The sequence below is a fragment of the Antennarius striatus genome, chromosome 1, assembly GCF_040054535.1.
Source record: "Antennarius striatus isolate MH-2024 chromosome 1, ASM4005453v1, whole genome shotgun sequence".
NCBI classification, from domain to species: Eukaryota; Metazoa; Chordata; class Actinopteri; order Lophiiformes; family Antennariidae; genus Antennarius; species Antennarius striatus.
In genome coordinates this window covers 10,028,292-10,055,096 of record NC_090776.1, presented here as the reverse complement: position 1 = coordinate 10,055,096, position 26,805 = coordinate 10,028,292, and the positions used below count along the sequence as shown (strand labels likewise).

Sequence of the window (26,805 nt, the reverse complement as noted above, 5' to 3'; positions counted from 1 at the left end):
GCTTTGCTCTGGAGGAACATTGCTATCCGTCTTTGGGTTCCCATTCAACCTAATATTGTTAAAGAAGATGTAGAACTTAATTTCTGTTCAGGAATTACTATAGTATACATAATAAAGAAAAAAATAAATAAAAAGAAAAACTTTGTGGGAAGTTCTGCATTGTCATCCAATATTCTTCGCAAAGAATTAAGCAGAGTAATATTAGACTGAAACCAAAGTTAAGATCCCCCTGGTACACCTTAAGATAAAAAAAAACCCCAACAAAACAAATATTTGCTGATTCTGGGTAATTTTGTCCTGTCCGGTTGTAAATCCTTCACTGATCAATGAGAATTTTCAAAACATTAATGGGCAGGATTTGGGTCCCCACCTCTATTATAGGTCGTCCTACTCAACTGTAATATCTTATGGAGAACCAACATGGAGCATCGCTGATGTTTGATGAATAAAAACAAAAGGTTCTTCTTGTTGTACTCTCAACTATTTCTTTTACAATTAGGTAACAAATTCATATCATCAGAAAAAAGCTGATGCTCAAAAAACTTTGATGAAGATTAATTATGACATGCAAATCATTGAACTCAGAACAGGGAGGTGCTCACAGGTTTGGGTCATTCTGTTTCAAACAGCTCTGAATGTGAAGGTTAAAAGACACACATTTTCTTCTTTACATTCAAAGCCACGTGAAGAATAGAGGTCACGTCTAAGAGGTGTCCCAAATCTAGTGCTTGTAATTTTACTGACGACAGCAGTCATAGTTGTGTGTTCCATATACGCAGTGGCCAGTTTATTAGGCACACCTCAGAGTGGATGTTAGTTTATCTTTGAATTTGAAGTCTCTGGTGTTTCCTCAACATGACCTTTCATTTTTTTAAATATTGGGACACTTTTCAAATATCAACCAATCAAGTCTACATCTTTATATTTCAATATAACATTTAATTTTTGATCAAGGATCAATGATAACTGATCATTTTTTAATCTTTCGATAACTTTCTATAGCAACAAATATGGAAGAACAAGTTAGTGCTTTGAATATGATCCTAATGTTTAATCACTCTCTACCAAATGAACAAGAGTAGGATTTATTACACTGAAGTAGTAATCACCTGAGTTACTTTTATCTGGATGTACCTGATACAAAAATAACTGGCAGTACGGTGATGATCAGTTTATCATTTCTCATTTGCAGACAATAAATCTTGAAGGGGCTGCAAATTTAAAATGAGTCCCTAAAACAAAACAGATGAATAAAGTGTGACTACAATAAATGTCTAATTTCTCCTAGATGAACAAATTACAACCCCTTCATGGGTGAAGAGAATAAGTGTGCAGGTAATTTATTACAAATACTTAGACAATGAGTAGAGGAGTTACCCAGATTATGGCTGAATACATTTTATTTTTATTTGCACATCATGGTAGGAATATGTGCCAACACAGATACTAGAAAAGGCCATTATGAGCCAATGATATATCAGGACCAAAGGATGTCTGCGGCGTTCCATCACTGACATTATGCTTTGTGGTTTTGGTAAAATCAGGAATAACAGTTAAAGAGTCACAAGAAATGATCTGTTATAAGCAAGATAAATGTAAAAAAAATAAATATTTCCACTGATAATGGAGACACAATTAAAAATCACAGTTAATGAGTACACAATGAAAAACCATAAAATGTGTGTTTGGGCTTGTGGAGGTTGAAGTACATCTGTTCAGGTGTACAAGCTGTTTTTTTGGTTTCATTTGAGCCGAAGAATACATTCACACTGACGGAGTGTTCATCAGCAGCCTGAGGCCGCGACACACTCGACCCCACAGGTCAGCTTCAGCTTCGGGACCGCTGTGTGTTGATAAGACGCTGTTAAGGAAGCTTCGTGGAAGTTTATGGATATGTTGGCAGTTTGGTAGAAAAGGAGTTACCAAAGTGAAACGTTAGCATGTCTGTGGTATAACGTGGAGAAACTATTAAAATCATGGCTCTAAATTTATCTGAAAAAATGTTGAGTTTCACCAACTATTAATGTTGTTTTTATGAAAATGATTCCTGCAATTTTCAAAAGACTGGTGCTGACCTCACAAATAAAAGTGCTCATGAACTCATTAACATGTATAAGATGAAACTGGATCAGTTAGCGTCAAATGGCTGAATAAGGAAAAAGACTCCATGAAAAATGTAATTCTTATTCAGGAAACTCTAGTGAATAAAACTTACCAAATAGATTCTCGTGTTCAAGATGTGACTGGAGCTATCACTCCCACTTTTCTCACACATTGCATTATGGGTCAACATTATCCATCAACAACTTAAAAAATAAACTGAGTTCAGTGTATTAAATTCCTATTTTTACAAGCATGGCATTATTTAAGTTAGCACGTAGCAGACTTTGTAGCTGGCACCACGTGGGGTCTAGACTTCCATACTAAACAAAAATGTGTAAAAAATTGATGCTGGACAACTAAAACGACAAAAGTTGGTTAAAAATGATGACGATTGATGTGTTTGATGTTCCATTGTTTTACAGACAACAACCAGGATTTGAATAAAATATGGTCAAATTAAAATAGAGTGTTTTCTTTCTGTTGTCCTCATCCAGATACAAGAACTAAGGCTGTAAAACTTTGGTGGTGTGGACGTACAGCCACAGATGTTCACACTGAGTATCATACGATGCGTTTACTGTCCCCTTGAGAAAGTAATGAAATATTTGTACTCAACATTTTAACTGCTCGATGTAAAGACCTTGTCAAAGCGATGCATTGGCTTATTCACAAAAGGCGACCACATTTACAGCGACCATGAGCGATCCACAGAACTTACCATCAGGTTGTGAATGGTCTCTGGTGTTTAAGACACAATAATGTCAGTGTCGACATATCTTGCTAATGAAAGGATTTATTAGTGAGGAGAAGGATAATAAAATTTACAATTAACTGCTTGCTTCATAGAGGAGGAAGACGTGTGGGCACCGTCATGCCTCTAAGAAAATCAAAAATGCGGCTGAATGAAAGTGGAGAACTGCTCCAGCACAATTTCATCTCCAGTGATTCGTGGAGTAAAACTTCCAACATCTGGCAGGTCGGTGGAAATGGAAACCAAACGTTCTGTATATGAACAACTAGCTAAAGTAACATCATTCCTCCCTGTGATCATGAAAAGTAACGTGTTTGGTCAGGAAGCTTCAGGGAGAAGAATGTATCTCCTGTTGTGAGTCACAGCACATCCAGCAGGGCTGATGGTCATTACAGCAGCTTCAGGGACCCGCTGGTGTCCTGCATTAGGACTTAAGTGGATGATACTGCAGTCAAAGACACTTCTGTGTGTGTGTGTGTGTGCGTGGGGGGGGGGTTATGACAGTGACACCTTAAGTTTACTGAGGTAATAAATTACACCACTGAGAAAACAGGCACACGCATGGGCACCTCCACATGAACTAGAGGACTGTCAACGGTAAAGCACAAGACGGTTACATGAGGCGCCGCCCGAGACACGACGACAACTCCGATCCACTTCCTGTTGGTTAGTGTCCTTTCATCAGACGCCACTACATTCCAGATCCTCCTGATGGAAAGAATACACACACCTCTGTGCATGTTTTGGATGCAGTCGTTCAGAAGAGACTTCCTCACATTATTTACTTAATAACTGGTGATTTCTGTCCGTATACTTTATGCTGCTTCACTTACAGAATGAGTATGTTTTTACTTGGCCCTGAAGTCTTTGATAAAGTGGTCAAGCTTTGGGATCAAACGTCCTGGTCCATCAGAAGTGGACAGCGGGACGTCAGGCGTGTCCTTGAACTCGTCTCTCCTCTAAACAGCGACAGACCCACATGGACACCACCTCGGCGTTCCCGTCATTATACTGTGTGATGAAGGAATGATCCTAAAAAGAAGCAGAAAGACAGCAGATTAGTAGAAACACTTCTTCAGAACAGAGAACAGAGAAATTTGGCTGCTTTATTAAAAAGCTAAATTAAAAGCTGTTTGTGTCTGTAATGCAAGCCATACTTGTAATTGTAGGTTTTACTAACACACACTGGACAAATTGATTTGATCATTTTGCATTTATCACATTCATAGAAATTAATCTGAAAATACCCCAATCATATTGACAAATACGCTTTTGATTCAAACCAAATTGTGCAGAAAAAAGGACTGAAAAGTCTTTCAGCAACTAAAGTTAAGTTATATTTTTTGCATTTAGGATGAATATTTATTGCCGCTGACTTTATTCTAATATATAATGTATATATATGACCTTCACAATAATTGGTATCTATGGAAAATTTTGACTAAAGAGGCTGTAAAAATGAGTCACAAGCTGTCATTAAAACAGCAAAAACAACAACACAAATATATTTTAACAGCTATTAAAAATAGTAATTTCTATTCTGCAATATTAATTTTTATTATCAACCAGATTGGAGCCACAAACATTATTACACTTCGCTTATAGTTCAGTTCTACTTTTACAATTAATCTAAATCACGGTTCATGAAATAATAATAAAATAGGAATAAACTAAACAGGAACATCATCAAACCCTCTTAAATATTTATGTCCAACAGATTCGGTTTTAAATGTCAAACATTTAATAACGGCTTGTCAGGTCATTTTAAAGAAATAACTTTAATGATCAGCGCAAATCATCACAGGCTGGAAAATGAGTTTTGTAGTAAAACGTAGAAGTGACAATAACATAAACTGTCTTCGTCAACTATTTCAAAATGACCTAGAAAAGCCTTTGAATAGAAAACTCTTGAACAGTTTGTTCCCTGACTGACTTTAACCAGTGGATCAGCAGCGCTGTAGTTTGTTCTGGAACAGACATCACATTATATCTGTGTGACAGGGGCCCAATCCCTGGCCCCATCAGGGAGGCACTCACACCACAGACAGAGGTCATGTAGGGGTCAAAGGTGAGAGTGGGGAAGGCTGTAACGAGACAAGTCTACTGGGACTGACTGGGAGTTTTATTTGTGTTGTGTAGCCGTCCAATTAGGTAAACAATGCCACGGCTGGCCGCCTTAAATGGACCTGTCCACACCCGTTTCTGACACGCTGGGCAGACGCTGGACAGACGCTGGACAGACGCTGGACAGACATGGACATCACATGACCAAGCTGGACAATGACTTTCTCTCATAACTTCAGCGCTGATGACTGAGAAGACGACCAATAAGGACATGACCCGTCTACCTCTGATTGGCTAGCCCTACATGTCTTCATGTATGTAAGTATGATGTATTTTATACTTTACATTAATCACAAGAATAATACACAGCTAGGTCAACTGGCCACAAAGGATGCAGGAATCGCAGTGTTAGAGTTCAGCCATGGATCCAATCAGGTCAACCCACAACGTCACACGCATCCATAAAAAAAATCAGTACAGTGATGTTATGTAGCTGCATAGGGATTAATAAACTCTCAGGTGAAAGTCCTCACAGAAAGGTTGGTGTATTATCTTGAGTAGCGCTCTGTTTTGTAGAGATTTTGATCATATTAAAAGACAGAAAGCAGACCATTAACACCAAAACTCCAACCAAAATGATTCACAGCAGACATATTTATAGGTCATGCTCAGCTCATCAGAGCTGATCCAACGCATTGTGACAAAAAAGGAATAAGTGAGCAAAAAGAGAATAATGTAAGCCATGTTGTTTTTTGAGGTGACACGTGTTCGGCCTCCAGCGGCTCAAACTGCCTTCAGTGATGAAGGACAGACCTGAGGCTCCTCCAGGTCACGCGACGTAAAACTGTCACGGCCGTGTGTTGTGTGTCAAAAATTTATGGATGAGAAACGGTCACTCCAGATGTTTTGTCAGGTGTACTTTTATACTTTAAAGAAATTCTAACACACAGTGGTGTGTAATCCTGCACAAACTACAGACACTGTGAAGGACTGGGGGAGCTCCATCAATCCTGCTGTCCTTCTAATGGGCAGCTGGGGTTAACACAGTCTGAGGTTAATTACTCTCATATCAGGGCAAGTGTGTGTGTGTGTGTGTGTGTGTGTGTGTGTGTGTGTGTGTGTCAGTATGAGTAGCGTGGATGCTTCTGGGTGCCCCTATGTGCTGAATACCCATCTAATCAATCACTCCTCCTTCCTTTGTACAGACTGGTACAAAAATAAAGAAGCCGGTCCTGAGAGGTGTCTTTAAAGATCCAACTTTAACCCCCTGTTCCAGAAATTAACCCTGACAGGCCAAAGACATCTGCTGGAATTCCACCGCGATGAATGTGTGTCATTTGTCTTATGTCACACACAAACTCACACCAAAATAACACAGATGCAACTACATGATAAAAACTTCTTTGCCAAAAGCACACATGAAGGAGCCGTTTAATCTAAATTAAAAATCGGAGGAAAATGACAAAACTGGAGATGAAACAAACAAAAAAACCTCGGCAAACCACTTAGCGGGTTGAACTAGACAACACATTTATGTATGGGGTAAGTTGATTCGAAAATTCGCAGACCCTATGTTTCTACATCATGAATTAACTCTCAATCTAAAGCTCCAACCCAAAGATGAAAAAGTCCTTACAAAGCTGTGAAAACACAAACGTACATAATCCACGACAGCCGAGCAAACCTCCATCTGCTTCAGTCATGTTCTGTGAGCAAAAGCTCCACAACAGCTAATAAAGGACTTTGTTAATTGTTTTGTCAAATTAACTGACATTCATTGTGGTTACTTCCTAAATTAAAAATAGAAGCAGATAAAAGTCTCAGCAATGACAAGGCAGCAGAAACACTCAGATTTTATGTAGCATACGCTGCCTTAATTGTCCAGAGTGGCACAATCAGAGACACATCACTAATGTCAGGTGTATTTGAGGGACAGGGCTCATTCCACATAGAGCTAAATGTTCTGGAACAGCAGGGCCTTTGGGATTAGTGGGCGATCACAAACACAACGAGCTGAGTCACATTTTAGACATAAATACCGTGAACATAAAATATTTTTGTGGCTTTGGAGAACGATGCAAAAGTCTTGCAAATTTCTATCAATTGTTATCATTCTTGGTCAGGTGCACATGATGACCCACTGCACTGGTCAGAGTTTTGGGTCTCTGTGTGATCAGGTAACAGGAAGAGTGTCAACCATGAGATCTCTGAGACGCATCTGGAATATAAAAGTCAGCACTTCTCACCACCTCAACCGTGTAACACAACTTTTGCAAAGATGCAGGTTTGTGACAGTTCAGTTCAAACTCAGCCATGTTCCATGTCATAATGACTCGTCTCAGTACTGTGGTGGCTTTTTGAGTCCTGGAGAGACGACGTTCTAAAAGACTTTAGGAGGAAAAAAAGCTGCAATTTTAATCATCAAGATTTCCTTTTCTTTATTCCTTATCTTGCAACCTGGCCAACAAATACGCAGACAGGTGCCCTCAAAACCCGATACCGAGACTATTAGGTTTAGATCCGCTGACATACATACATAATTAAATAACTTACCAGTTAAATTAAGTATGAAACCTGTAAGCGAAGAGTAATAAATAGAGTTAATAACCATTCTTTAGTTAGGTTACTGAAGGTGTCGAGACGTGCTGCCGCTGCAGTGTGAGGACAGAGGTGAGACAGGGTAAGGACTCATTTAAAGGTTGCATTAATCAACGTCTGGACACATCAAAACGGGATAATCACCTGCAACTGCACAGCTCACATAGAAACGGCCAAAACCCCAGGGAAATTCTACCTAAGTCTTTAATTGTTTGAAGCCTTTGAAGGGTGTGTTTAATCTAAGATTAATTTATGGAATTTTAAATAACCCTATGTATGATTAATCTGCTCGAAAGAAATTAAAAGGAGTGCGAGGCAATTATATCGAGCAACTGGTCATCGCCTCATTAGAAAAGCGTTGGGGGAACCGCGGTGTGTGAGACAGAGGTGGGTGAAGAGGTGGATGGAATAACTAGTTCTTTACAGATTTACATGCTAATCTCTAGTTCCCTCTGGAAGCCAGCCAGCTTGCTGGAAGACGTGTTTGTTTGGTTGATCTCATCCAACACGGACGTGAGGAAATTAATGTAACAACGACCTTCCTCCAAAGCCGCAAACAAGCATCTAATGCGACTTTTCTGCTACTTTTGAAAGTGAAGGCTTTCTCCATCAGTTGCTGCGGGAACCACACACCTCAAAGGCTGTGTTTGAAAAGTGAATGCGACACATCAGAGAACAAGGCCAACTCTTTTTTGAAGGCTCCTTCAGATGTGGCTCACAAACGTGACCTTCGTTTCTGGGTCTGCAGAGGGTCATTGTGCACCGATGATGATTTGGGGTTTTTTTGTCCAAAGTTTTGTAGCACAAGTGAATTGTTGAATTTTGCTGTAAGCCTGTCCGTCTGATTTGGCAGTGCTAAAAACCTGGCTTTCATAAAAGGATGAAAAAATTAAAAGAGTATTAAATTGTAAGTTATCTCTTAACTAACACCCAATTAGTTGATTATGGAGAACAGTGGGATCGTGGGAAGGCCAAGGTGACAGTATGAGCTTTAACACAGACATTCGACAGTCTACACCACAAGTGTCAAACTCAAGGCCCGGGGGCCAAATGTGGCCCGCCCCATAATTTTATGTGGCCCCCAAAAAAGGGTCAGAGTGTCTAAAAATAAATAGGCCAAAAGTGTGCTTTGAGCAAAACTACATTTCACACAAGGCAGTAATCAAGCCCATTTTAATATAGACAAAAACATTTTGAAAAAAGTTAACTTGTTCAAAACTAGCTTGTTTGATGTTATTTTTCTTTATTCATTGAATAGTTTGATAATTGATTGATGGAGTTCTGTGGGTTTAATAGGTTGACAAATTAAAAGGATTTCTGTTATAACAGAGAAACAAACATATTTTTTCTGTGTAAATGTAATGTTTGTAACTTGAATAAGTAATATATTCAGAGTTACTTAACATTACAGAGTAGTTACATTGAGTTACATTTATTAGTTACGTCTGGCCCTTTGAGGACCGCCGTTATGCTGATGAAGCCCTCAGTGAAGATGAGTTTGACACCCCTGAGGCCTGTACCATAAAGCTGGATTACGGCTTAGCAAGATAACTTCAGGCTTAACCCTGGCTTTTCGGTACCATAAAGGTGGCTGACTTTCTATCGGGCTATGTTGTCGCGGTAACCTATGCTAAACACCTAACCTGCTCCAGAGCAGGATAAGTTCAGGATAAGAGCCCAGCAGGTATAACAGCCCCACCTACTGACCAATCAGTTCTCTTGGAAAATGGGCTGTCCGTTTTATGAGAACCCGGTGGATCTTGGTGCACAGCTTGTGTGAAGAGCGCTCAGGCGCGAGAGAATATTTAGAGATCGCTGTAATCTGTTTGAATTGCCTGATCACTGTACGAAAGGTAGAGGTTTTGGGGAGAGGGGTTACATTACATCTGTCAGCTGCTGGAGCCTTACATCAGTAATGTAACGCACCGCAACCACGCGCTGACAGTCCCGCAGACAGGGTGCATTGCACTGAGGTTCTTTGCCACAGTTAATATATTTCTCAGTGATGTTCGTAATTATTATGATGTCCTTAAATCCCTCGTTGGATGGGTTACAAGCAAGCCACAGATAAAATGCCATTAATCGATTATTTGTTTAAGTAAATCATGGATGGATTGATTCATTCATTCATAGGTACTTTTATCTATTCTGTTGGCGATGCCGATGCTGTGTTGCTTTTTGCCTGGATTATTGATTTGTATTGCTCATATTTATGAATTATTATTGTTTGCTCCTCCGTTGTGAAACATGCGGCTCGGGCCAGTTTGTTGCATGTTTGCGATTGGTCGCATGCAGCGACCTCCGCCCTTTTTATATGAGCGAGCACAGATCTAGAATGGACATGCCTGAATTGAATTAGTGAGTTGATATCCGGCTTTATGGTACCGAAAATCCGGAGGGCGGATGTCTCGGTAAGTGAAGCCAGATAAGTAAGAGGAAGCCCGGCTAGGTTCATCAAGCTTTATGGTACAGACCTCTGGTCTACACCAACAGAGTGTAGACATAAACAAATGTGAAAAGAACAAACAAATCTGAAACTGATCATCAACATGACAAAAAAAATGGAAAGGAGATACTGGAAAATAAAACAAAAACAAGTTTTAGTTCCATTGAGGTCACCATGGATCAGGACAGGAGAGCCATGTGTGGGGAGCAGCAAACATCCAGAGACCTCAGGTAACACGCCTGACAATGTGTTCTGGTACACTGCAAAATGATGCATGACAAAAGCAGCGTGACTGGTGACAAGCAGCCCTCAGTCCATTTCTATGATCAGAAAACGACGCAATGTTCAATTACAATATTTGTATGAACATCTCCCTTCCCAGACATTGTTTGGTCCAATCAAGGGAGTCAAAAAACAAAGCAAAACAGGTTTCTTTCTTTTGTCCCTGTTATACAACACTTGGTATTCAAAGGGACATGACTGAACAGTTTCACACTGGCACCATACTACGCACCGTAGGCCCATCACAGTATGTGTGAATGGGGTTCATGTCAATGAAGACCCAAGGGTGAAACGTGAAAACATTTGGCAGGGAAGGTGCTGACAGAAAAGTTTAAAGGAGGAGGAGACACCAATGAGAAGAACCCACAGCCCCCCAAAACAGGTCATCTGATACACACGCCTGGATGTGAAAATCCTTTTTGCACATGAAGCGATGTTAACAGTAACACACCCACTCCTGAGACACTAAAACTGGTTCCAAAGAGACAGATGGTAACTAGAATTCATTCAAGACCATCATTCACACGAAAAGACAAACAAAGAACTACACATTTAAGATGGATAATAGTTCAAGTTTGTACAAAACAGCCAATATGGCACCTTTACTTGTGCAGAATTTTGCAGTAAAACAGCACAAAATAAAATCCTAACATATCCTAAAGAGCTACTGTTTTAATGAACTGCATTATTAAATGAAGGATCCACCCAAGATGGTGAGGATCACGAGTTACTGTGTCAACTAGGTTTACACTTATATAAGAGAAAGGTTTACCGGAGGATGGGTTACCGAAGCAGAGCTGTGTGTTAATAAACATCAACAGTTCGGGTTGGACTGAGTTTTTGTGTGAAAGCTACATTTGGGGACAGTCGGACACACGATGGGCTCCTTTGTGAAAAGCTGAGGGGCTCATCTGGTGTCTCGGGGGTTGAATGGGGCCAACGAAATTTGTGTGTGCGCGCCTATGAATAGAAAAGCAGAATAGGAGAGGTGCATTGACAAGGGTGCTAAAAGGTTGTGTGAAGGCTGCTGGCTGGGGAATGAGACACGACGGCGGATGGGGGGAGGGAGAGGAGAAGTGTCTATCAAATCACAATCAAAGAAAATGAGGCTGTTGGATCATCACGAATTTGAAACGCAAATGGCACACAGTCAGTTGTGTTGGACCATCAACAAGTCTAGATGCAACTGATTATAGACTTTTTATCTATTCATTGCCCTGAAGCTTAATAAATAAGCCACTAGGAGCTCCACAGATCAACCCTCTGCTAAAGGAGGAGAAAAAAGACCCAGGAAACCTCAGACAGGACAAGTCGTCACCGAACCGAGTCCGGTCAGTCCTGGGAGCAGGCCAGTGGAAAGTCCCGCCAACTGACCGACGTCATCAGCTTATGATGACAGGATAGGGTGTCCACAATGAAAGATGCATCAGTATAAGGAGAAGAAGAAGACGCTCACTTTCCTTTCTGATGGCTCATCTCATCTGTCTCTACAGGGCTCGAAATTTACTTTTTTCTTGGTATCACTGGTGCTCCTAAATTTAGAAGTTAGTCGCACCAGCAAAGACTTCAGGAGCACCTACCCAAAAGCAATGCAGTGACGGAGTGATAGAGACCGCTCCGTCCATCTCCGTTCCGCACGCCTCTCTCCCTCGCCCAGGAGAGCAGCCGCAGCTGCGCTCTCATTGTTTCCTGGCGCACCAGATTTTCCCCCCTAGTCGCACCGGTGCTCCAAAATATATTTAATAGTCGCACTGATAAAAATTTGGGCGCATATGCAACCAATATGGGCACAATTTCGAGCCCTGCTCTACAAATGGTGCAACACGAAGAAAAAAAGAAAGATCTTCACAGCTTTTACAGACAGACAGAGCTCAGTCTGTGAGATATTACTGCACAACTAACAGAGGCAAGGGGTAAAACCATCTGGGCCCAGAGTAACTCTGGTTTTTCACTGGTAACAAGACTTTATGGTAATGTTTTTAGTTGTTTAATAATGCAGGTCTGTGGGAATTCAATATGTTATACTAAGGGTAAATGGATGGATGGCCCACTGTGAGATTGAAGTTGCTCTGTAGTCGATCATACATGTTATTTTAAGAAAACTGACTTCAACCTTCCGTATAAACACGACGATGGTGTGTATAGGGTCCATTTTGTTCCGCACCAGAAAGGAAGCCACCTCCGTACTAACGCCAAATCGCACAACTGTGTTATATTGAGATGGAAAATGTAAATAGCAGCTAGCAACAGTTAACAGCTAACAAAGAAGAAGAAAATGAACTGGGAGCTCTGTGTCGTTCAAGGATGAGATCAACAGTCATGCAACAGTCTGTTCTTGAGTGTTAATCTGTGCTTCAGCGAGATGTTAACTGCCAACCAGACTTGGCCTCTATTTTATACATCAACCTCTTTTGTTAATGAAACCCTGGCTCGCTATTACATCATTGTGATGCTCTCCACATTCTCTCACTGAAAACAAAAGATATTGTCAAGAAAGGTCTTTGTTGAGATGCTTTTGTTTCAATAAGGCAACTGAAAAAGAGTTACACATTCACATTACATCTGCCGTGTTAAAGCTGGTCTTGACTTAGAAGTATTTTGTTTCACTTTCATAGATTGCAACTGCACCCATTCCCTTTATCAATGTGGTGAACGTTGCATGTAATGTCTCTACAGCCCCAGAACAAGGTTATCCATTTGCCGTGGCCCTTAGTTTTTGAAATGATTGGCAAAGGAAAAAAAACCAACTTGAACTGAAATGAATAAAATATTAATAGCGTGAACAAAATTTGAGAATCAGTAGATATAGCATATTGTTTAAAGCCTCAGGGACAGATTCCATTAAGTCTAGGCATGCATTCAAACTGCTAATAGCATAAAAGTCCCGCTGAAAAATAATAACAGCAGTATAAGCCACCAGTGATTGGAGAGATCATACACTGAAACTCGATGAGGAACCTAGATCTACAACTTAAGTTTGATAATTAGAAGACAGCATTATGAGCCGATAACGATCAAGTCTCAAAGATAAAATACTGAAAGCAAACAGTGACACTTTCTGTACAGCGCAGGGAGAGAAGAAAATAGGAGCTGAGGCAGGCTGAATTAACATACAGATAGAATAGGTAAAGAGTTTTAATGCACTCAGGAGGCTGGGGGTAGACAGAAGGGTGGGAGGAAAGAGGGAACAAAAAGAAGAGAAAAAGACAATCAGCAGGTAGGTGCCACAAAGGCAGGCATCCGTGACCTTATATCTCAGTTCATCGTGAGCAGGGGAAGAAACGAGAGGCCTACAGGAGGAAAAAGATATACGTTAAAGAAAGACGACAATGAAAGAGAGAAGATGAGTACAAAAAGTGTAAAGAGAAAGGGAGAGCCATAGAGAGAGCGGTGAAAAATGAGATACAGCACAGCGATCAAAATGAATATGGATGAAGTGGGACGGAGTCTGAATGTGGATGAGAGCGCAGAAAAGTAAACAATGAACGGGAGCAGCGATGACAACACCATGAGAGCCACGATAGTATGAACCAGGAAAAGAGGAAGAAAGGGATGCAGCACATAGTGATTAAAAGACGAAGAAACAAAGCTACGCCAACCGCTGATGATTCAACACGACCAATTAGAAAAACAGAAAGTTAAACTGTGACAAGGAAAGCACAAAGAATGTTTTGATGCCTAGGATGAGTTATTGTCCCTAAAAGAACAGAGACAAAAGACACTGTCAAGTCAAGCCAGGCTCTGAAGTAATGATAATTGGGTAGCATAATAAAACAAACACACCTTATTCCAGAGGGCGACACCATTATCAACGCCTTCCATTTATATGTCTTACATTAAGCAGATAATGTGTTGATAATGTGATAATATTAGACAATTATCCTGACAGGACTACACAAAATTTTAATCCTTAAGTGTTGTAAAAATTCTTAAGGGAAAATATACTGTAATTATAGGTCTGGTTTGAAGTACAAGAGGTTTTCTATAAATCTAGGGGGGTCAGACTGTTGAAATAAACCCAGACCAAAAAAACTAGCAACAACTACAGCTCTCAGAAGTCAAAACGAGAACTGTTTCAACTCCTGCCTCAAAAAACACCTGACAGGAATCTTGACGAATGGTTGAACACGTGTAGCATTTAAAAGCAGCTTCAAAAAATGGAACTGAACACATCAATAGCCTCTAAAATTGTTGTGTGGTGCATAGATGGCACTTCGTTATAACAGCCACTGGCTAGCAAGCATTTCACTTGGGGATAGAATGGAAAGAGAAAAAAGGTAATTGAAGGTGTGTATTTTCTCAGAGGAACTCCCCCGTGGGTCCGAGCCAGTCTCCTCTCCCTCTCCCGTGTGCGCTCAAAAATGTCCAAATCTAAACTATACTGTCCTAATGTTTTGTTGAAAAAGATTCCCTTGTGTCCACAGCAAGCATCGGGCCATTCCAATGACAGAAAAGGACCTGAGACATCTGGAGGAATGAACATCTGGATTCATCTCTGATCTCCGGATTTACAGCAGCAACAGCAGGAGGGGTCAGAATTACTTTGTATGGTATTAAAAAGTGGATTCATCTCTGCTCCTGTTGATCGACCTGTCTGCAAAGGACACTGTCACGCAAAACAATCAGAGTCTTTGTCCTTCTTGTCTGCATACTTGAGAGGGGGAAAAAAGGGGTGAAAAGAGTCTCCAGTGAGTGATGGGTTCAGAGAGTAGGTGATCACAAACACAGACGGACCCTCGGAGTCGGCCGCTTCTCGTCAGCTACATTTGAATTATGGTAAAGAAGACGGTGGAGTCTCCTCCTCAGAAGCATCAGCAGCAACGCTGGTTTGGATCACTGATCATATCTGACCCAATCATCTCCTACATGGACTGACACCACCGTTTTAACATAATAAATAAGGAGCCCTACAGCCAATCAGCTATTTCAGAGTCGAAACAATAATGATGCTCAGACATCCATATGTTTGGAACCACATGGCCGATTGTACCAACAACTATGGATGTACATTTGAGAATGATGCACACATAAACACTTTGTACTCCTGCAGGCTCATCTCATAAGACAGAACAGATAACTGGGCTTAAAGACTATCTTGATCGACTACATGGACACACCGGGAGACAAACGGGACCTTTTCAGCTAAATATCATTAATCGGTATTTAGTTGAATCCTTTGCTTAACTTTATTTGTGTAAAAACAGGATAACCAAGAGGATGACCAATTTCAGTCTCAAAAATGAATGAACACAGATGCATGTATGTGGGGGCTTCCTCTAGAGAGACACTTCTGTCTGGCAGTAAGACTTTCCAACGAGTATCTAGACTTCCCTTTCACTCCTCCTTCCTGGTGTGAGACTGAGAACATACATTCTGCTATCAGCTCTGCATTTACACCCTCCAGCCCTTCGTCTCCACGACACAAACCTTCACCCCTTTTCTCTGTGGACCTAACCGTCAATGTCCTTGGTCCTACCACAAAAAGCATGTCACAACTCTTTAAAGCCAGTACAAACTTTGGAGGGAGGGGTGGCAGACCTGTATGTTGGTTATCCCCTAGTAAAAACCCAGGCAAATCTAGATAGAATATAATTAGATAAAATATAGATATTAGGCCATCGTAGATTGGAATTCTTACAAAAACCTTGTGAAAATGTCTTGATTAACAGGAAAACGTTTGAGAAGAGTTTGGGTAAACAACTACAGTAATCCCTAGTTCCCCGTGGTCAATGCGTTCCAGGAACCACATGCGAACAACGAATTCCGCAATATAGCGACAAACTACTTCTCTTATTATCTAGGGTAATTTAAAGGGACAGTAAAGTTAATTTTAAGTGACACATATGTTATTCATCATTACGAAAAATATAAGAAAAAATAAATTTTATATGTGTAGCATCATCCGTTTGGGCAAAAAAGCTTAAAATCTGCGCCGCAGCAGCTTCCGCATTCAGTGGTCACGTGGGCGTCATACGTCACTGGGGCCAAACATAGTTTAGCAGCCATAAGAAACAATGCAATTCTAGACGCGATTAACACCAAAAATATCATGGTTACCTGCGCGGTGAACGGTTGTGTCAACAGAACTGCAAAAAGACGCGACTTTCAAAAGAATTCATTGTGGAATTAATAACAACTAGAGTTGTTATTAATTCCACACAGTCCAATAGTAATGCAAGTGCAATTTCCTCCGGGATTATTAAAGTATCTATCTAATAAATGGCGGTTAGCTCAATGCTAACATAATAACATAATTAGCGCGGTACCTTCCCAGAAGGTATTCTAAAGAACAACAGATCCTTGTCTTCGAGTCTTTTTGCTGTTCTGTTGACACAGCCGTTCATGGCGCAGGTAACCATTATATTTTTGGTGTTAATCGCGTCTAGAATTGTTTATTATGGCTGCTAAGCTATGTTTGGCCCCAGTGATGTATGACACCCACGTGACCACTGAATATGGAAGCTGCTGCGGCGCAGATCTTAAGCTTTTTTGACCAAACGGATGATGCTACACACATAAAATTTTATTTTTTCCTTCTATTTTTCATAATAATGAATAAAAATTAAAATTAACTGTCCCTTTAAACGTTTATGAACCCTCCCCACACTGATATTGAATTGTTCTCGACTGTTTAAACCACTTTTGTGTCTTACAGAACTACGAGACTCACAGAACAGAGCACACTTCCGGATGCCGTCAGCGCGTACAGTATCACGTGCTTGCCTACTAAAAATCCGCAATGAGGTGAAGTCGCGAGTGTTGATGCGTGAATGTGCGAGGGATTACCGGTTGTCATCCCAGTGCACCGCTGAGCCACACAAAAACAGACAAACAGCCAACTAACCTGAAGCACGTGATTTTGGAGGTGGGAGGAAGCCGGAGAACCCGAAGGGAACCCATGCAGACTCCACACAGAGCGGCTGCGAACCTGGAACCACCTTGCTGTGTGGCAACAGCAAGGTGGTTCCTTCAAATCAAGTTAAAGTAACTTGAGTTGGAGATCTTTCCCAGAATTCCTAACAGCCTGTTGGTAGGAATTCTGGAAAATCATCCAAGGATGAGGAAGAAAGTCTGAGAGTGTGATGAAACTTTTAAATATTCTGAAATATCCCTGGGGCCGGATTGATAAAAGTTTAAAAATGATACGGACTTCCTGATCCAATGACATTTTCCAACAAAACAAAATCACAAGATCTGTTGATGATTTAAGCCTCTTCTAGTTTCCACTGTTCAATTAAAATACAAATAAAAAGCTCATACCTGTGAGCATTACTACAGACTTTAATGGCATTATTCTGAAATAAACTGTAAATTTCATAGATTGTGTGTATTTTTATTTTATCCTCATCATCTCGATTATGTCTCTTGTTGACTGTGCAGATGATCAAACAGCCAATGGTGGTCACCAAAAAATCTGCCAAGAGTGGGCTTTTTTTCTCCAACGAAATGAATAATCACGGAGCTACGGTGAGTCTCGCCCTATTATGAGGGTCGCTAACGAAGTCAAGGTGAAATGTGATTTGGGTTATCAGTTTTAATCCATGACTACAGGAAATATATCAGAACATAATGTGTAGATGAAGCAGCAGAGGCTCTATCATATTTTAAAGCTTTGCTTTGCTTTTAGAACTGTGTATATTTTACACGGAACCTCTTTAATGACATCCTTAAAAGTTTCACGAAGAAAAAAGAAGATGATTTCAGGCCTTTCTTAGAAAGAATCTATGCTTTTCTGAGGGCTTCAATTTCTTACATTTTAAAATTTAGACCTGACAGAAATGTACCAAAATGTGTCATTTGCTGATATTTCAATTAAGAGTCTTCGCGACTCAAAACTCTTGATATCATAAAGGTGTTCTCCGCTGAGGGCGACTTAATGACTTCAACAAGTAGCAATACTGTTGTGCAAGACAGAAAAGATTAAAAAAGTAAAAGAGAGTTATTAACAGCACCTAACTTTAAAAGAGGTAACTAGTGACTGAAAGCCTAGGATTTGAAAAGGAATAATGTTCTGTATAGGAATACAGAAATCACTACTTGGTAAAAATGATTTCATTTTGTCCCTTGCTCAGTTTCTAATTAGGCTATAAAACTGTCTTTTTGTTAATTATTTCACTATTGTACAACAAATAGACCTGATTTATTCAGATAGGAAGAAATGCAATGGATTTAATAAATTATCGCTGAAGTAGGTTTGAAGCCTACCTCAAGGTTTCCTATTGACCCCACACTGACGTCTTTCTTTAGTATCAAAAAGTTCATTACTGGGGCTTCCAGACACCAAAACCAACTGTGAGGGTCCTTGACCCAAACACCTCAATCACAGCATACAAAAACACAACCGTGTAATTCAAGCTCAGCCAACATGATTATGTTTAATTGAATTTTCCTCTAAATGCATGAATGTGATGATGGCTCTCTGTAAACTGTTATTCAAAACTTATATTTTGTGGTCCTTGAAACTGCTTAATGACGAGTTGGTTTAACTTACCATGAGGTTATTTGGGGCAGGTCTCTCTTTGGGTTGTCTCTGCATACTGAAAAGAAGAAATACAAGCCATCTATATCCAGCCATGATTCAAAATGTTTTGTCTCAACTGTCATTTTAATGTCATAATTCTAATTTATAAACTAATATTTAAGAGATTCATCTCATCAACTCCTGAAATTGACCTACATTGTGGAAAAAGAAGCGACAGATTTCTGCATTTAGTCATGTAACTGGTTTATGTGTCACCGTGAATGAATGGGCCGCGACCATCAGGAGAGGTCAGGGCGACACAACGCACATTAGTCTGTCCTCAGAGACGCACTTGTGTAGGTAAATGAAACAAGACCAAGAAGATAAACAACAGCTGGTACTACAACACCCCCTGCCCTCACACACACACACAGACACACACACACAAACTATAGAGGTACCAGCGGCTCATGAATCATTGGCTAAAACTTGGTAAATATTGTCTTTGCCCTGTTGCATTACATAAAAAAATTGTAAGAAATAACCTGCTTTCACATCAGCAGCACTGAACATCTCTGACACGTCAGCGCACTTTAATCACTTTGTGTGCTTTCATACTTGGGATTCAATTCAGTTTGTCACACGCAGCTCGTGAACTCTGCACTTATTCAGTTTGGTCTGTCGATCAAATGGTTCAATATCTAGAATCACACACAAAACATTCCACTGTGTTAATTCTAATTAAAATAATACATTTCTTCCTAACTAAAGACTCACCACTGACTGATGAAGTGAACAAACTTCTCACTGAACTGGCTGACAGGAAGAACCGGAGGATCCTGTGAAGAACGATGAGAGTTAGTTTAACATCCACAAAACATCGACAGTAAAACAGACAAGAAATAGGAAAAGCTGCGTAGCAAAAAGACCACACAGACATGGCTTTACCGCTGATGTGTAGCATCTGGAGTTTAACAATCATTACTATTCATATACTGCTGCAAAGTTTGTTTAAAGAGTGAACTATGACAAGTCTGATTTTAGTGCATTACGGAGCAAAGTGCTGTTCTTGTTCTCTTGAACACAATGCTCTATTTTCTGACCTTGAAGCTACGCTCGTCCTCTGTATTCACAACATCATCGAGTAACAAATGAAAGCACAACATTTGCCAGTCGAGCAGTCAACACACACAGGATATTTACAATAATATTCTAATAATGTATGGATTCATTCTTGCCCTTATTGTCATTATTTTCTACTCATGTGTTTCTTACTGAAAAGAGAAAAAGAAAGTTTCCAGACAAGAAAACACAAAATGAAGAATATAGTATTCTGACACTTCACATTGAGGACTTCAGTCCATTAAAACCACAATTTAACCTCATCAACAGGAAATCTTAAATGAAGAAAGCACAGATGTGATTGAATAAAAGTGTAATCTAGACACAAACATGCATCTCTGGACTGGAGAAAAAAATACCCTAACTTTGTGTTCATTCCTGAACACGTAAAATTAGACCCGTTGAAATGAAATAAAATAACAAATAACAGCAAAAATAAAAGCATAAATCCATGGAAACAAGCAGGCCAACAGCACATAGCAATGCAATACATCATCATTAAATTGTGAAATGTATATTAATACTGCAAGCAAAGCGTTATTGCCGGTTTGTGAGTTTTGGGACAGAGTGACGCCCCTCACAGCCCAAGAGACCTCTCTAATCAGTAAAGATGCAGGTTTATTTTCCCTCAAACATTGTGTGTTTAATTTTTTTGTTTTATGTATATGAGAATAAACACGTGCATGCAGAAAATCTCCCAAAGCTTTAAAAATGTCTCATGGTCACACAATACTTGTAACACATCATCTTTAATGAATATAAAATATGATGCATGACACATAAGGACATTTATCCCAACGATTAAGACTCAAAATGAAAATGAAACGTGTTTATTTCAGGTAAGGTAAACGTTGTCTATGGAGGCTCCATGAATTGCATCAAACAGCTGAGTGAGAACTCTTTTTTTTGTCTTCCATCTCATCGCTCCATCCATTTCCTCCTCTCTCTCTCTCACTAAATTTAACTGCCACCATGAAAAGCTCACTATCTGGTATTTTTTACCCTGACAAAGGGCTACTCTTCTCCAGCGAGCAGCACTCATACGAGAGATGACCAAGTGGACCGAGACCATTATCTGGTAATTCATAATTGAATTACCAGTATGTCCACTCTGAAGGGGTGGAGCTTAGTCTGAAGGTGGGTGGTGCTTAAACTTGAAGTTTGTGCATCTAAGACCCCCCAATACATTAAAGCATAGCTGTACAAAAATGTAGTTAAAAATGGTGAGACCCTTTTTTCCCCAGTTTGGAGCTACGAAAATAAAACATTTTTGTAAATAAGTTTGCTTTAGCAGCTCCTAAATTTCATTTTTTTGTTCCCTATCTTATTGATTCTCAGGGGTGAAGTTGGGATTTCTGGCCTCGGCCACATAAATTCTATCCAAATGAGAAAATTGCCAGCAAAAAATACGCCATAATCACTGAGTGATAACAGCAGCCATCTAACTAAAGGTGCATGTGCTCAAGGCAGGATGTTTACATCATATACAGAGGTACAGTCAGAAAATATTAAAAGCAATCAGACCAATACATAAATCGCAAAAGATTTAAAATATGCACAGCAGTGACATCGTGTGATGTGAAGAAAAAACCTGCGTCCAAAACAAGGCGTTTATTCAAATGGGGGGAATTATAGCTCTTTACATTTGAAGCCCTGCTGTGCCATTAAAAACACCTCAGGGCGGTGTTCGCCGTTCCTTAATGCTCCGATCGGCAGGCTCCCGCAAAGCATGATGCATGAGCCCATTTAAATTAACAAAGGAATGGGTTCCCTTCTAATCTCACTCCACTTCACTGTGCTGCCGCCGCTTGGATGAGCAATATATCATAACTCATGCACATACACACAGAGGCATTTACAAACAAATGCCCTTGAGCGCTGCACACCACAAGCTTGAGAGTATACACGTTTTATAAGAATACCAAATAATTTGCAAATGCTCTGGTACTGAATACACACGCAGACAAAAATAACACCAACTGGAGAAACCAATTTCTTTGCTGAATTGTTTAAATTTGACAAATTCTCCTTGTGCACTATCTCCATATATTGGCGTGCACATGCATTTTTTGCAGCTCTAACCCAAACACAGACACTTATGCATGTATTCATGTTTCCAGCTGAGAGGAACATCGCTGCAGCTTTGATGTGGCAGCAGGCGATGGACACAAAAGACTAGCAGGCTGATGAAAGTGGTCGGTCTGCGTCAATTATTCCTCCTGTTGTATATGTACTCCACGGTGAGACAAAAACACAGACCATCAGAGTACAAGGGTACAAGTAAATATACATGTCATCGCCATGAAGCAATTATTAGGCAAAATTAGATCAGTAATTACAGGCTTGAAAATAAAGTGGGAGTTCTTCATCAGTGGAGCCACTTGCTATACAACAAACGGAGGAGAGCGAGGGACATGATGAAGGCTGACAGGACAGATGGCAGGAACAACTACACCAACTTGTTCAAGATGTAGCCTGAGTCGAATGCTAATATTCAATGATATTTTAAAATACACTGTGGAAAATTTTTAATGGTGCAAGTGTACTGTTATAGACAAGAGGAAACAATTACTGAAACTGCCGGGTGTCAGTTTAAATGAAATCTTACTTCAATAGCTGACATGTGAACCCTGAAACATGAGTGAAGGTCAGTGCTCATGGAGTACATTGGTTTTCTCATTCAACCTTGCTCAAAAATATTTCCCTCATCACAGGGAAATCCAGGATTTACTATTTGCTTTGCAGGATGACCCGACATAAAACTCAGTCCTAGAAAGAGAATCAAAAAATGTAGTTTGACTTCAGTCCACAACGCAGCATCGTTCCTGTGTGTCTCAAAGTTTAAATCCACCTGCTCTCTACCACAGAAAAGGTGTTTTACAGCACAGACGGCTCTTCCTGTAAATTTTCCAGAGAAGTCAAAACACTTTTTTTTACAATGAAATATTGATTTTTGCATTTATGAAAAGTAAATTTGAATAAATTAATCCACATCATCTTAGTATTCATGGATCGCCTTCACAGACAAAGTGAGAATGTGTCGTCTGTCAATGTGCTGACCTGAACTCTGTGGTTATTTCTGTATTTGTTTTTCACTGAGACTCACAGCTTTATATCATATTAGCCTTCTTTCTCAGCCACGCCTTAGAGTGTGAGGCAGACTGTCCCACCTACCTTAAGCTGCAATAATAATAATAATAATAATAATAATAATAATAACAATAATAATAATAATGATCCACTGTAACAGCCGGTGACTCATTCAGCCATCACAGCAGCTTTAAGGTTCCCAGTTGATAAATCACACACAATATTAAAGGAGAACAATGTCGAAGTTTAGGCAAATTTAGCACTCCAGTGGATCATCACTGATCCATAAATTTGGTCGACACAGACTGACAGGATTTCAGAAGTCTAGCTATCTATTAGGATGAACTTTAGAAACATACCAGGTAAAAAATTTAATGACATCTATCAATTCCCACCCTCTTTCTTAGGTGTGTAGCTTACACTAAACATTTGTTCAAATATTAAGAAGAAAAGATTTTTTGCTTTTTTGCTTTATCTTTGTCTAGCTCACTCAACCACTGCTGCCCCCTAGAGTCTGGGAGGAGAGGCTAACCTGCAGCTAAACAGACGAACTAATTTGTTCTATATCCACTCCTGTGCTTGAACCCATTCCAGTATTTAATGACTTCTGTCTTTGCCTATGTTACAGTCCTCCAGCATGTTGTATGAATATCAGGCTGGCAGTTTCCCCACAATCCTGCTGACAAACATGTAAACAAACCATCAAACCAGACTAAAAACACGCTGACCTTGGTCATGAAAAACCTTCTCTTTAAATCTAGCAGTCAAAGGTAAATTTTACAGACTTCATCATGGTAGGTTTAAATAGCCTGACATAGCTAGAGTACTTCTCTGGGTACTGGACTGCACACTGATGGTGTTGTTCTTGTGTAGTCCTCCCTAACATTCTCTATGAGCCACTTCATCTTAAGAGTTTGTCTCATCGGCTCTTCCTCCTAAGAGCTGCTTTTTCTTGAACAGTAAAGGTTGTTTTACTTAAAGAGGGAGGAACGGTAGAAGATGCCAGAGTTTGACTGACGCCTCCATGCTGACTGATGCAGAGTTCCACTCAATTCAATCCACTACGACCAAAAGTATTTAATTATTAATTACGGCCAATCTATAAGCAGTTAAGGCCAAGGAACACTGTACGTTTAATATGTGATATGGATTAGGGCGAGGTCTGGAGGACGATTTCAGATACGTGTCCTGGCATCTTTACAATTAGTTTAAGTCAGTAAAGAAGTGATGAAGAAATGAGAGAAGAGGGGAAGGCTGGAATTGAGTGATAACAGTGGTGAGTTTAAATGTTATGTACGCACAGTTAAATGGTGTTTCCACGGACATGTTCACTGCTGGACAGCCTAGTGCTTCTGTGTGTGTGTGTGTGTGTGTGTGTGTGTGTGTGTTCATTTCAAAATCAAGTTATTCATGTTAACCCAACAGTACGAAGAGGGTGATAAACACAGCAGACATGTCACTTCATTTCATCACTTCCAAAATGTGACACTGCTCAAATTCAAAAAATGAAATTAATCCAAGTTTGTTTGTTTTTTATTTGGTTAAAATAACATTGAGCTTGAAAACACTTGAATGATTGGGTAGAGCAAATTGAAATTTAGACTGGCAATATTGCGCCCAAGGATTTAGCTAGCGCTGGATGTGGACAGAAAATTAATTTTAACCAAGAATGTGAACAAACTGAACAAAATCACAATGCTGATAATGTTTTAAACCACACCTCCAGAGCTACATAGTAATGCGTGAAATTGAATTCTGTAGGAGCTGCATGTAGACCATATCACATGTATTAATGAACAGACAGCAGGAACCTTTCAGCTCACCTGACAGACGCACAAAAACTGAAAGAAGGTTCCTGAACACACTGGACATGTAGTAAATGTTGTGTTTGTATGGTCTGCTAGTCATCTGAAGATATCCCTCACACACACACACACCTGGAACACTATCATAACTTCCATTCCTTTGCTCAGTTTGGAGTAGTGGATGTGGATGGAAAAGATGACCAACCTTAAATTATCTTTCCATAGAAAACTAAAACAGCACTTGTAGAAAAATTCTACTCATCTCCTTATCTCCCACTGATCATGGCTGATATATTGATCTAGTGTGGTGAAGCTGGTACGTATAGTTTAAGTCACATGCTCCAGATGAAAAAAAATATTTTAGATTTACAGATGAATCCATTGCTCTGTCATTTTTATGTTGTTTGACAGTAAGATTTCAATTATCAATAGCTCAACACTGATGATGTTCAGTGCTGGTGCGGGTATCAGTGTGTTTGTGTAGCAGCTATGCCACCTTGATAAAGAAACAACTTACTTCAACATTTCCATTTTGCTTTAGGAGTCTGTGTGGTTTGTAGGCTTCAAAGCCGTGTTGCTCTGTGTGTCATAACAGGTCTAACCTCTACAGCAATGTGTGTGTGCACATGTGTACTGCCTGAAGCATTTGCATAGGGTGAAGCATGGAGTGAGTGGGGAGCAAAGCCGCCTGAGTGGTTTGCTTCATTAGGAAACAAAATATAAGCTTTCCGGGCCATTAGGACTGACTTTAGATGCAAAAGCACATAAGACGAGGACTCACCTCATCAACGATGCATTGCAGTAACTGGAGAGGCTGGAAGAGGAGCGACACGGGGAGATTAAACAAAAAACAAAAAAAAACATGTTAGCCTACACGGAACTTCATGGCAATAAGGAAAAACAATAGTGTGGCAAAAAAAAAAAGGATCTACATAGATTAATCGATTGCAGCGATCTCTGGCAAAGCTGAACACTTAAACATTTTTATTCTTCCATAACGGCCCCCACAGTAATATCAGCTCTATAAGCATGTTGTAATATTTCACTGCAAACATGCAATTCCAGTGGGGTTTTTTTTGTCTCAAATGAGAGAGTCAACCAACAGTAACAGACTATAGGGTGTAGGCCTCCATTTTCTTCCTTCCTTTTCCGAAGCAATAAAACTTACCATTAAAGAGCCTTGGTTTTTCTGAATCTGTAGGGCAAGACAGACAAGATGCAACACAACAATATGTAATTAGCATGTCATAATCAAGATGATGCACTTGGACACATTATGATCACTAGAAGAAAATTATCGCTTTCCTGTTGGCAATTTGTGAGTGTGCTTTAACACCATTTACATAATGAAAACACACAAATGTTAATAGCCTTGCTCTCATTTGTGGAGAATGGGGGTAAAAGACCCACTAATGCTGATTTTCATAGAAGTACTTTATTCCTACCCTCCAGGTTATCGAGATGTGCTGGGATGTAGAATGATTGCTACAAACAGTATGAACAAGAATTGCACTGAGCCTATTCAATGTCGATTATCCGATTTTGGATGAGGAGAACCAGGAAGAGTTATTTCAGATTGCATCTACAAAGGTACAGATATAATCCCCAAAGGCTTTGAAAATAGTGAATTTTTATTTGACTCTCTAAATATACTGTCAATGGTCACAATCAAACATTTGAAAAGATTGAGCCCTGAAAAATACAAGCTAGTGAGAACTTTTCATTTGCATGTTGATGCCATCTCTGGGACATTGTCTTTCGAAGCATTTAGTGTTTCCTCTTTGGATCTCCAGGATCTTATTTATCAGTATAATAGAGTTGAAAGTCAATGTCATATAAACAACATGAAACCTCAGCTCAGCTAAATGTCTCATAATGTATGGTAAATAAATTGCTCATTTATCCACCTCTTTTGACAGTGCACTAAAGCACTTATTGATTCACTCAATTAAATACAGGTTTTCACACTCTGTAAATACCAAGAGACTTTTAACTGCCTCTGTATCCAGTTTTGCCTGATTCAGACACATTAAAGGCAACTATGGAAAACTAATTTGTTCAAAAATAATTACTAGCACAAAAT

At 39.8% G+C, this 26,805-nt stretch overlaps 1 protein-coding gene across 1 annotated transcript in view; it reads right to left on the bottom strand.

The window, feature by feature from the left end:
- Positions 1-1,219: 1,219 nt before the first annotated feature.
- The window catches only part of map2k5 (mitogen-activated protein kinase kinase 5), a 54,088-nt gene continuing 28,502 nt past the window's right edge, over positions 1,220-26,805 (bottom strand). Inside the window, exons 18-22 of the mRNA XM_068314096.1 lie at positions 25,891-25,917; positions 25,504-25,536; positions 19,483-19,544; positions 18,736-18,781; positions 1,220-3,886 (exon numbers count right to left, since the gene is read on the bottom strand). Coding sequence (XP_068170197.1) covers positions 3,785-3,886; positions 18,736-18,781; positions 19,483-19,544; positions 25,504-25,536; positions 25,891-25,917 — 270 coding nt within the window. The 3' untranslated portion in view covers positions 1,220-3,784. The remainder of the gene's footprint in view (positions 3,887-18,735; positions 18,782-19,482; positions 19,545-25,503; positions 25,537-25,890; positions 25,918-26,805) is intronic.